At 34.5% G+C, this 13,343-nt stretch overlaps 1 protein-coding gene and 1 pseudogene across 5 annotated transcripts in view; one reads left to right on the forward strand and one right to left on the reverse strand.

Annotated features, from left to right (window-relative positions):
- The window catches only part of EPHA7 (EPH receptor A7), a 166,963-nt gene that overhangs the window by 48,236 nt on the left and 105,384 nt on the right, over positions 1 to 13,343 (forward strand). For all 5 annotated transcript variants that reach the window (XM_027603119.2, XM_035728635.1, XM_027603117.2 and 2 more), the window contains exons 4-5: positions 11,494 to 11,649; positions 12,718 to 13,053. In XM_027603119.2, coding sequence (XP_027458920.1) covers positions 11,494 to 11,649; positions 12,718 to 13,053 — 492 coding nt within the window. The remainder of the gene's footprint in view (positions 1 to 11,493; positions 11,650 to 12,717; positions 13,054 to 13,343) is intronic.
- LOC113928084 lies at positions 10,499 to 10,631 on the reverse strand (annotated as a pseudogene).

The following is a 13,343-nucleotide window of genomic DNA, read 5'->3' on the forward strand; positions in this document are numbered from 1 at the left end:
ATACCTTTCCTTAACTGATATAGTCAGGACTCTACTACATTCTACTTAAGAATGTGCCAGCTGTTTCCGTTGATCTGATTACTATAAAAAGTTTACTAAGTTGCGTTGGTGATTAGCCTTTGGTAAGTGGGGTAGTTATTACTAGATACATAATATTGCAGGTTGAATAGTGATTCTTTCATTCAGTAAATGCAAGTTAACTTTCTGCTATGTGCTAGATATCGTGCTAGGCCCTGGGATCTGCAGATACATATAATCTCTGCCCTTGAGGGTCTCACAGGAAGCTGGAAGAGACACACATGGACATTATGACACTTATGTTTGGCCAGTATGACACTGTTAATGCCAATTGTGGTAGGTTGTACGGACTGGCTTGTACTGTTCTTCTCAGTAGCTTTAGGAGGAGGTAAAGCTCTTAACTGATTCATGAAAGATGAGCTAGTTATTCATTAAAAACAGGAACTGAACTAGATGTCTTTTTACGTGTCTAACATAGCTATCTTTTCTAAAAATAGTTTTTATTAAAAACGTATTAAACAATAACCTAGTCATACCTACATTCACTTTTTGCAAAATGCTATGAATGCAAGTGGATCAGATACAGATAGAGCTGTGTAAGATTATTTGCTTTGTGTGAAGATTAAAAATGAACAATTAATTGGTTTTCTGTTATTAAGGAGTAGAAAGTATGGGAATGCAGTTACAGAGTTCTTACTGTTTTATTTCTAACCATTCTGTTTCTCAGAACTCTATACATACATACATACATATGTGTGTATGTATGTATAAGTCTGTTTGCCTGTGTGTGTGTGTGTGTGTGTGTGTGTGTGTGTGTGTGTACATGTAGTGAGCTCCTTTTTTGGAAAAAAGGATTGAGCTTGACAACATCATTTGTTGTGAGGATTTATTCTGCCTGTTACTTTCTTTTATTTCTAAGAATTAAGGATTGAGTGAATATCCTCATTGTCCTGATGCATCTTTTTAAAATGTCATGCTTCAGGGCAAACTGATTTCTTTATGATCTTCAGAAAATTTTCCACTGACATAACAGAAATGATTATTTATCTCCCCACATGTTCAAATTGCCTTAAACTGCTTTAGGGTTATTTGCTTCACAAGACTTAGTATTGATCCATATTATATAACTGACTAAATAAGGAAAAGAACTAGTCTTCACAAAATAGCTAGAAAGATTGTTTTAACTGGTGATTTTGTTTTAATCATTTATGAAATTTTTGCTGAAAACATGGTAAAAAAAGCTCATGTTTTAAAAGACTGCTTGAACTGGTAAGACTGATCTTTGTTTTAAGAAATTAAAATGGAATTATTTCTTTTGATTTTAGCTATGGATCTTGCAAATTTTTTCTACAGATAGTTAGATTTAAGTGTATTTTGGGAGAAAAACCAATTATTGATGAATCACTAATGAGATAGTTTAATTTTCATTCTTTGAATTGAACTAAAAGTATTCGCTTTATTAAATATGATTAAATTTCAAACATTTGTATTTATATGCATAGTTCTTGCCCCGCTATATTTTTTGAACTTGAAGTAATCTGCTTTTATGAAATATTAACTGCCACAAATAACTCTCCAGTTTAAATATAATTGATCAATAATGCCCCTGCCCACATTTCCTACATATCTACCTGTGCCGAGTAGTTTTCTCTCTTCACACTGACGAAATGCTACAGCTGTGGCAGGAAAGGTGACTTTAGAGTCTGTATTCACCACTGAAATAGGAGGTAAACACATGGCAAAAGATACAAATTAAGGCACAATATTTATAATTTATATAATTTCTTATGAAATATCAGAAATTTAATTAGCTTAAGCACATAAGCAACTGATTATCCATACCCTTTGATGTCAGATCAAAGGTAATATGTATTTAGAGATCACCATATTTGCTTTTTGGCGGACATAACTTTGGTCCACTGCCTAACACAATGCAAAGAGTAGGCAAACAATAATTATTGAGTCAGGGAAGGAATGAGTAATTTGTGTTTGTCTAAAAATTAATTTGTGTTTTTTGTTTGCATACACATCTGATAGTGGAGAAGTGGCTCATTGTTTATCAGAAGTAGAAACTAGGGTGAAATCAAAACAGCATTGTTTTACAAATGATTATGTTCAAGCCAGAGTATTGATCTTTCAAAAGATCACTCGTCTGTTTTGCATAAATTTTTGTCTATAGAGTCAACATTGTCTGACCTTTCTTGGTATGTTTTCAAAACTGTGAGGAGTGGCTTAGTATAATGAGAACGAATAATAAAACTGAAATTATAAAACTTAAACTGTGTTACAATAAATATAAGAGAGATATTTGAAAATAAACTTGATGGTGGCCTGAAGTCTATAGTAAATTGTACCTCTGCCTGAAACCTTCCCAACACCAGTTGCTGTTTAAGAGCACTCCTCTTTGCAGCCTCTTGTTCATAATGACAGTGCCCTCAAGAATATCTTTTAGTAAAATAAAATACTGTGTCATAAATAAGCCACTTTTTTTAGTCACTAGGAATAAGTAATGTTTGAGTTTGGTTAGCTAGCTTCCCCTAACTTAAGTGTTTTCCGTCCAATAATTACACTGTTTTGCAAATAGACTCGAATTAGGGTTAAAATTACTCTGTTTTAGTCCTTTTCCAGTAGGTTACTAAATCCTAAGTTTGTGTAGGTAATTCGGTTTTTTTACCTGTAGCTTGATCTCTCAGAATGGACCTATGAGGACAATATTGAGTGAGATCCAGATGGGTCTGATTTCATTATGCATCTTTCCTTTTATGGGAGTTGGTTTTTAAGTTATTTATGTAATTTAAAAACTCCACTTCTGGATTCTTATCTGCATGACCAAAATGAATGTGCACGTCTCTGGGAACACAGACGGTGTTTGACAACAATGTCACCATGAGAGCTGGAGGTGAACTGCTAGGCAGATGCATCTTGACACAGTGTGTGCCACTGCCCATCAGGGACAGAATGCAGAGGCAGGCCAGCCCTTCAGAACCAGGGTCTCACACTCTTGCTGAGGCACCACTAAAAGACTAAGCGGGTGTAAATTCGTATGTGGGGTTTTGGGGGTTTGGTGATGGTGGCTGAAACATGCATGTTTTTAAAGATAGCATTTCAACGAAAACAATTGTATGGGAGTTTGACAGCTAGATAACTGATTACGGTGTTATTGTGAAGACAAGTTTTTGTAAATATAAATATAAATAAATATATAACTAGTGTATCTTAGCATTTAATAATTAATTACAAGGAAACAAAGGCATTGAAGCCCAGGAATGTGACGTGACCTTGTCCAAATTATGTGCCATTATTGGTAGAGTAGATTTGAACACAGATATTTTAGTTAAAATCCAGCTCTCTTTTGCTCTATCATATTACCTGTTTAACATACCTGATATTTATAAAGTAGAATAAGAAGTCAAAAGAGATCTGAATGTTCTAATTTGATATTTGTTTCTTCTTTTTTATCATTTTGATAATGACATCATTATGGCAATTTTCTGGTAAAATAAAGAGTATTTCAATTCCAGACCTCAGCAAAATTCCTAGCATATTCCAAACTGATAATTTAATAAAGGACAAAAAAACTGTCTTTACATAATATGTTGTTTTCTTTTCTTTTACAGTCTTTTAAAAAAGTTTTGAAATAAAACTTTTAAAACGTTCTTATTTTACGTGTTTCTTTTCCACTATACGGTATTAATAAAACATTAAGTACTCCATTAAATAACAAATAAATAGCACATATATATTTGCAATGCCCTGAAATTAATTTTTCCTTTCTTAGTTTTAAAAATCCCCCAATATTTTCAGCACTTGAGCACCCGTTACCACAAACTTTATATTCCACATCATTTCTTCTCTAAACTCTTACAAGTTAGCTGTAGGGTATTACTATGGATGGTGCCTCACAAGCTGCAACTTACTGGTTACATCATGTTGTTTTTATCCTCTCTGCCCACTCTTCATTCTCAATGTGAAAAATCATAGCGTATCAGTGACAGGAGGTCTGGCTTTCAGGCAGACTTTTGTAATTATTCCCACTGAGGCACTATCAATAGGATTAAAAAACAGATTCTGGATCTGTCCATCCCAGATGAGGTCAGCACTTTGAGCAGTGGGAGTACTATTTCTACAAGCTGTGCTTTCCCCTTTGCATTATACAGCATAGACGTTAATATGACACAAATATTTGAAAGATCCTATAGAAACGGACTAGCTTTGCTCTGAATTAGGCTCTGGATTAAGTACAGTGTCCATCTGCAATAAATAAAATAACAATAGTCATTAGAATCCCTAACTATGTATGTGTGTAGATTCTACAATAATTTTAAGTCCCAGAAAGTTTCAGTTACAGAACAATCCACTTATAGTTCATAATTAATAAACTCTTTGCAGCTGCATAACTGCAGCCGGAAACATCTGCAAAGCCTCATATTTTACACACAGACACATACACATAATTCCTTCAAAAAAGTTCAATTGTGCTTAAAATCGCAGGTCTGGAAACAGAGTAAGACCTGAAGAAGCTGAATCTAGTATTCGGTTAGCTTATGGTAGGAGAAAGGGGGGACTGGGTCTTCCCTTATCTGGAAAAGAGATGAGCATTAACTAAGATAATGTTTAAGGTCTATTCAGATATTCACACAAAACTAACTTTGTATAATTCAAAATCTCTCCTAATTATAAGTGTGATTTTGATAAGAATCTATTTCTTTTGTTGCAAAATTATTCAAATAAAATTGCTACTCCTCAGATAAAAGATAAATTATTATTTATGAATCTCTAAAATTAACAAATGGGTAAAACAAATATATTGATCATCGATTATAGTTTAGATTACAGATTTAAAAATTTCCAATATTTTTTATAATTCATACTTAATTTATTACACCTAACTACAGCTTTAATTTTTTTAAGATTTACTTATTTATTTTAGAGAGAGAGAAAGCGAGAGCCTGCAGGTAGGGGAGGGGCAGAACGAGGAGAGAGAGAAAGAGAAGCACACTCCCCATTGAGCGTGGAGCCCTTGGGGGGCTTGATCTCATGGGGCTTGATCTCAGGAGTCTGAGATCATGACCTTAGCTGAAATCAAGAGTCAGGCACTTAACCGACAGAGCCACCCAGGTGCCCCCCTAACTATGGCTTTATAAAAATAGATGAATATAGAGTATATGTGTTAGAAAGGCAAACTAGCATATTATTGACAGATGTAATTTGGCATTTTTTCTTAATGTTTGCTTACTCCTATGTTCAATTTGAAGTTGTATTATTAATGGATATCATTATATATATACCAGCTTTACTGAAATATAATTCACTTGCCATACAGTTCATCCATTAAAGTGAACAATTCAGTGTTTTTTCAATATAGTCATGAGTTGTATGACCATCACTACAAATCACATTTAGAGCATTTCCATCACCCCAAAAAGAAATCGTGCATCCATTAATAGTCACTCTCCATTTCTCCTCACTGCCTCAGCTGCTAGCAACCACTAATCTACCCTTTGTCTCTATAGGTTTGTCTATTCTGCACATTTCATATAAGGGAAATATGTTTTTGTGACTGGATTCTTTCACATAGCCTAATGTTTTCAAGGTTCATCCATGTTTGCTGAATAATATTCCATTGTGTTTATTCATTTATTAGTTGATGCACATTTGGGTTGTTTCTGCTTTTTTGACTATTATGAATTTCACTGAAAACATTTATGTATAAGTTTTTGTGTCGATATACATTTTTATTTCTCTTGGGTATATATCTAGGAGTGGAGTTGTTGGTTAATCTGGTAACTGTGTTTAACTTTTTGAGAAATTGCCAATGGCTACATAATTTTACATTCCTAACAGCAAGGTATGAGGCTTCTAACTCCCCCATATTCTTAACAACACTTGTTTTGCCTTTTTTTCTTATAGTCATCCTACTGGATATAAGTAGTATCTCATTGTGAAAATGATTTGCATTTCTCTGATGGCTAATCATGTTGATCATTTTTGTGTGTGTTCATTGGCTGTTGTATGTCTCCCATATAGAAATATCTATTCACATTCCCTGCCCATTTTTGATTGGCTTATTAATGAATTTTTGTTTTTTTCATTTTTATTTTTCCTAAAATTCTAATTTATTGGATTTCTTAATAATATCTCATTTTACCTCCCTCATCAATTTTATGGTGGCTATATCTTGTCATGCATTCTGTAGAAACTTTGATAGTTGGAGAAAAGACCTGGGACTTACAGGAAGTTGGTTCTAAACACCTGGAAAGCTTTTAAAATATAAAAATGTCCAGGCCCTAATAATGATTCAATTATTTTGATAAGGCCAAGTCATTAGTGTTTTTTCAAAGTGTCCCTAATGTGCAGTCATGGAGGACAGCTGACCAAGATATAGATTATCAGTGCCTTAAAGTCCAGGATGGTGTCAAGTTTGTCTGAGATTAGAAGTGGAGCTTAAGATTTCCAAAAAGTGAGTCCATTAAGGACCAGAAAAATCTTTCTTACCTGTAGAAGAACTCTAGAAGTATGTGGATTTTCTGGGATAACCTGTTTGTGGGAAAGGGTCCTTAGAAATATATCGATAGGATATCCCCCTACCCCAAGCTTACCCTTATAGGTCATAAACCTAAAGAACCAGGGGGAGTCTGAGTGTCTGCACTCTCATTCAGAAGGAAGAGATATTCCATTTCACCTAATTGCTTTACCTACCCAGAAATTTGTCTATGGCTTTTAGGATGACCTTTAGAATTGTTAATCTGTGTTGAACACAGATTTGTTCTACCAGTACCCTGATTGTTCCACAGAGGGCATGCATCATGCAAGTACATGCTCAAAGGCCTGGCACCCTGTTGCTTAAACACTTGACATCCACTGAAGACAAGTATGGAATCTGATTGTGAGGAAAGTTTAACTGAGAAATCAGAATACAAGGCTTTAGTATCAACTCTCATGTATTTAAATGAGAAGCTTGAGTAAAATACTCAAATTTTTGTTGAGAAATTTGTTGCAGTATTATTACTTTTAAGTAATTCATTTATAAATGGGAAGCCCTATTGCCTTGTGTTCTTTTTTAAAAGACTTGAAATTTCAAACATTATTTGGACCAATGTAGTTACTTAAGGACACTGTTCTTATTGAAAAATAGCTGAAATTAAACATAAATTATATTTATTTCATCACAATAGATAATATAACAGGCCTTGTAATATAGTATACTGTAACATAATTTAGTGGATGTATTGCACTGTATTTTTAGTGTGTGGTAAACAGAACTTTCACATGCTTCCTAGATTCCCTTTTTCTTTGATGACTTTTCATTTAAAGAATGGACTTGGGACGCCTGGGTGGCTCAGTCCTTAAGCGTCTGCCTTCGGCTCAGGTCATGATCCCAGGGTCCTGGGATCGAGCCCCGCATCAGGCTCCCTGCTCAGCGGGGAGCCTGCTTCTCCCTCTCCAACTCCCCCTGCTTGTGTTCTTGCTCTCGCTCTCTCTCTCTCTGTCAAATAAATAAAATCTTAAAAAAAAATAAAAAGTGTCTTCTTTTGGCTCAGGTCATGACCCCAGGACCCTGAGATTGAGCCCTGCGTCAGGCTCCTTGCTCAGCGGAGAGCCTGCTTCTCCCTCTCCCTCTGCCTTCCACTCCCCTGCTTGTGCTCTCTCTGTCAAATAAATAAAATCTTTAAAAAAAATAAAAAAAAATAAAAAATAAATAATGGACTAAGTGAAAACTTGAATGGTGTATGAAATCTGACAAGATTATGGTTCTCAGCTCTGGGGTAATGAACTTATGTTATTTTATTCATTAGGACCCTAAAGGACTGAAAAAAACAGTCAAAAGAATCAATAACAGGCCGTTGTGGTAACACTGAAAAAATACTGTTACTCAAATAATGGGTGAAAGATTATTTTTACAAAAATAATTAAACATGGAAAACATATTTTATACATATTCCCAGTCTTCGTCAACCTAGTGAACATTACCTTAAAATAATGTTCAATTAAAAAAGCAAAAACATCAAAAGGAAGGAAATTAAAATTGTCTGTTTCTTGTAACTAACTTTACCATAGCGCTCGTACTATATTAATTAAAGTTTGCTTTGAGTTCAAATGCTTTTGAACAAATTGAGAAATAAAACAAAGAAAAAAACTTTTAAAACTGCATTTTCACAATTCCTAGAAAGTTATACTTCATACTTGTGTATAAAGGGAATGTATCTTTAAGGTTTCAGAAGGCATTTACCTCTAAAAACTTTTGTACTAGTACTTTTTAGAAAACCAGCTGCATTTGTAGAGAGGAGAAATTGCCTTGATTTCCACATAGCCTTTTCGGGAACCATTGGAGAGCTCACCTAGTTCTTCCCTATGTGGCTGACTCTTAGAGATGCCACTTCACCCCAGTTTCTTGCACTGAGTATTTTACTCAAGCTATTTTGTATAGATATCTCATCTAAAATTGTAATTTTAAGAGCATCTGTTACTTCCTTCCCAAACTTTTTACTAGTTTGCTAGTTGTAGTTGCTAACTATTATCCTAAGAGACACAGCTTATGCCTTTGCATGTTCTTGGCTTTGCTCTTAACACCGTAGCTCCAAAGATTTTGTACTTATTTTTAATAACTCTAAATTAATAGTCTTCCTAGAGATTAAGTGAAAACTGTCTTGTCACAACTTATTATTTTCAATATTAACTGAACTGAAACAGAATATTACTTCAAAGAAAAAATGTTAAGACTTTGATGACCACATTTTTCCGGTACTGCCTCTATCATTATCTATTTAATGATAGCCATGCATGTACTCCACAATTTTGCAGGCATCTTTGGTGCCAAAATTCACAGTGCAATTGAGAATACCTATTTAGTATCTCTTCTGTGAGGTGTGCTAGACTATTATTTCATAGTTTTCTAAATTAAAATAATAGCTTTAAATTAGTATATAATAAAAGACAACAGGGACCCATAGAAAATTAATTTTTAGGGTTGCTAGAGCCCTGGAGACCCATTGAATAAGTGCCAGACTTTGGCTCATTGAGCAGTCAAGGCTGGTGGAATAGCATATGGTTGAGTATCAGTAGTCCTGTGTTCTAAATCCAGTTTTAACCTAGACAAACAGAATTATTTGAAGAACTCAGGTTACTTTTGCTTCAAATCTGCTCTCCCATCTGTTAAAGTGGTAACAGAATTTAATGTAACTTTGAAAGTTGAGTGATAAGGGTTTTAAATTTCTCTGCATTAGGTACCATATATATTCTAGAAACCATGCAAGTTGAGCAAGAAATGTCCCTTCTTATTTGTAAGAAAAACAGGAATACGCCTTTATTAGAAGCTTTTATTTGCAATGAGAGAATGAGGATTCTGCCGGATTCCACTAGGTAGTGTGCTGCCTACTAATTCTGGAAGCCTTCCCTAGTAGATAGTAAATTATTTTACCAGTGTGCTTCCCATTTCCCTGCTCCCTAACCTCCTCTCCTGGTAAAAACTAATACATACAAGTCATTAAAGACTGTCAGCACATATCTCTTCTCTCTGGCTCTGTCTTTTCCATTTTAAATTCCCTGGTCCTTAATGTTATCAAAGTGCAGGTTGTGAGTAAAACATGGTCTTCTCTATCTTATGGATGTCATATGTGACCTTTGAATTATAGACAATACATAAAGCAAGGTACAGTGAATACTTCAAGAGAGGAATTTCTATCCTGAGAAACCCATGCCAGATCTTTTATCTTACCAGTTAACCATTTTTATGTGGCAAGATCATATCTTCAGAAACATTTTAAAGTGTTATATTTTTGTTATACTATCTTGCAATCAATCTCATTGTTCTCTCTGTGCCTTAGATTTGTAGCAATTGCTACTGAGAACATGTGAAGTTATATTAAGCTTCTTTTCTTAAGATGTTTGTGAATGCTTTTCTCTTATCTTACATAATTGCCGAAGCCAACTAAAGGTAGAATGGCTTCTGAGGACAGTAGTGGATCATATATTTACAAGGAGATAGTTGTAGTTCTGTTTACACATCTATCATTTATCTATTGCAATATAACTTGCCTTTAAATTTCTAAGTTATCTAAAACACTTGTCTCATTTGTGTGAAATAGCCTTATTTTCTTGAAGCTCAAAAGATGATTTTGAGCTCTCAATTGGATCAGAATTATGCATTAAATATTGAACATGTGAACAGAATTAGAGAATGACTCAGTATACCATCTTGATTGGATAGGATTGTTTATCCCACCTAAGAGTGAAAATATGATTAGGTTCCTGAGTGATGCCCAGGTTGAGGACATTAAATAAATGTGAATATAAGAAGTTAAAAGTTATAATTGAATTTATGTTAAATATTCACTAATCTTTCTTTATAGATATGATGAATTTCTATTAAATTTGAAGTCACTAAAACTTAAACATATATTCATTTGATAAATATGAAGGGTAAATTAAACATATTTAATATATTCACTGTATAATGCCATTAATAAAAATTGTTGAAATAATGAAAATTTAATTTGCTGAATTTTAATTAAAGATAAATATATAAAATGATCAGTGATAGAAAATGGTTCAATTAGCAGTAATCATGCCTTGGATAAACCTCATTGGCTATGATCCTGCCACTGTTCAATGCTAGAAAATGGTTCAAGGCTACTTGATTTAATAGAAAATAGGATCCAAATGAGTAAGAGCAACTTCACGAGAAGGTGATAGAGACATTCTTTGTACATGTCTATTCATTGCTGAGAGCAGTTGCTGTTGCTGTTTTAGTGTGACTACTGTTAACCTCTCCCAGCAGAGGAGAAACAGTCCTCATCTGTTTACAGTTGAAGGCTTTCTCCTTACTTCTGGTGGAATAGGTTTCGCCTTTTCATGGGATTTCATTATTTTTAGTAACAAGGAAGTTGACTTAGTGGAAAGCAGCCTGCCTTATAACTTAAAATTGGTTGAAATTATATCTTGAAGTTTTCTGAAAATTTGGGAGGGTATACATTTCTATCATTTTCAGATGAAATTTTTTGTATCGTTGTTATTTCTAGTCAGGTAATTAAAATTATTTTCATATTTTTCAATATGAACCAAATTAATACATAAAGAGTTAATTTACAGCTACATTATATTAAGAAAACATAACTTTGAAGTACGTCAATATGTATCAACAGATAGGATAATTATTTTGAAATTGAACTTACCCTGAATTAAATATCCTAAGTTTTTGTCCAATTAAATTTTGCTTTCTTTCAGTTTTGGGCTCTTGATTTGAACTGATGCCAACTACAGGTGCAGGGCTGCTGTATCATTTGGTTTTTATTATTTCACTTTAAAATGTAGTATTATAAAACTGGGTTATTGATATACACTAAAACAAAATTTTACTGTAGAGAGCTTGTTTTTCACAAATTAAATTTCATATTTTATTCTTTGCTAAATATTACTAAAATTAAAAACGTCTATTTGCTCTCATGTTTCTATTTTCACTTTTTTTTGCATACGCAGCCTGTGGCCGTGGGTTCTACAAATCTTCCTCTCAAGATCTTCAGTGCTCTCGTTGTCCAACTCACAGTTTTTCTGATAAAGAAGGCTCCTCAAGATGTGAATGTGAGGATGGGTATTACAGGGCTCCATCTGATCCACCATATGTTGCCTGCACAAGTAAGTTCATAATAGTAAAGTAGGGAAGGACTTTCAGAATTCTTCCACTCGTTTGTATTATTGTGATATCATTGAGATAGGCATTGGGTTTGTGAATGCATTCTTAATTATTATTTTTTTTAAGATTTTATTTATTTATTCATGAGAGACAGAGGAGGAGAGAGAGGGAGAGAGAGAGAGAGAGAGAGAAGCAGAGGGAGAAGCAGGCTCCCAAGGAGCAGGGAGTCCGATGCGGGACTCGATCCCAGGACCCTGGGATCATGACCTGAGCCGAAGGCAGATGCTTAACCATCTGAGCCACCCAGGCGCCCTGCATTCTTAATTATTATTAAATGCTTACATTTTTCTCATGGACTGTTAAGGCTAAATAATAACAGAAAATAGATACATCTTATGTCATCTTTAGTGAAACTTTCACATCTGCAAAATCAAGATGCATCTTAAGATTTTTCACATGTATCTAATAGGAATCATAAATAAATGTAAGAGTTATTTGAGTCTTACTTGAATATGAAGTGTGATTAAAAAGTCTGGTTTCCAAATTAAAATTCCATCACTAAACAAAGCAAATCTCACATCTTGGTGCTTCAATTAATGAATATCGGAGAGACCCAAATCCAAAGCCAATCCCAGACTTGCTGTAAATCATTCTTGAGCACAGTAAGAATGAATGGATGTATTCTCTGTTATATGGTTAAAAGGGAGACTATTTTTAAACAACTGCACAACTGTTTTTTTTAGGTGCATTAACTGTTCTTTTTAATTGCTTGGAAGAAAAATAGCTAAAGACTGTGGCAAAAGTACAAAGACAGTTGTTATCCTGTTTTCATTTTGACGTATTAAATGGAAAATAAATAAAGCCTCTTGCCAAGTGAATTCAAGGAGGCTTTTATGCAGCTTCTCTAGGAAAGGTAATGAAATGTTTATGTAAAAGAAAGCATTTCAACTAGTTTTCTCTATGGTAACTGAGCCACTAGCTTAGTGGCCCCCGCAGATCCTTTTATTCATTTTTTGGGTTTGTTTTTTTCTATTTTTGTTTATTTGTTTGTTTGTTTTTGGTTTCCACAGGGCCCCCATCTGCACCACAGAACCTCATTTTCAACATCAACCAAACCACAGTGAGTTTGGAATGGAGTCCTCCTGCAGACAACGGGGGAAGAAATGACGTGACCTACAGAATATTGTGTAAGCGGTGCAGTTGGGAGCAGGGCGAATGTGTTCCCTGTGGGAGTAACATTGGATACATGCCACAGCAGACTGGATTAGAGGATAACTATGTCACTGTCATGGACCTGCTAGCCCACGCTAATTATACTTTTGAAGTAGAAGCTGTAAATGGAGTTTCTGACTTAAGCCGATCCCAGAGGCTCTTTGCCGCTGTCAGTATCACCACTGGTCAAGCAGGTATGTGTTTGTGTTTGTCTTCACTAAGTGAATAATGCAACTACATAAGTGAGGTGTCTCGCTTCGATATTTAGTTAACTTGGCTACACAGAACTCAATTATTCCAGCCTGTTGATTATTCACACCTTTAACTTTTCTTTGTTATTTCTCCTGTTGCCTATTAAACCATTGCTAGACTCATTAACATGTCCTCCAGAGATCTGGCAGGAGAAATAAAAAGGGATAAATTGCAAAGCAGTTAAGACTGTTCTAAGACAAGCAACTCTGCTGAACGATCTCAAGGAAGGGAG

Source organism: Zalophus californianus, chromosome 7 (genome assembly GCF_009762305.2).
Source record: "Zalophus californianus isolate mZalCal1 chromosome 7, mZalCal1.pri.v2, whole genome shotgun sequence".
Taxonomy (NCBI): Eukaryota; Metazoa; Chordata; class Mammalia; order Carnivora; family Otariidae; genus Zalophus; species Zalophus californianus.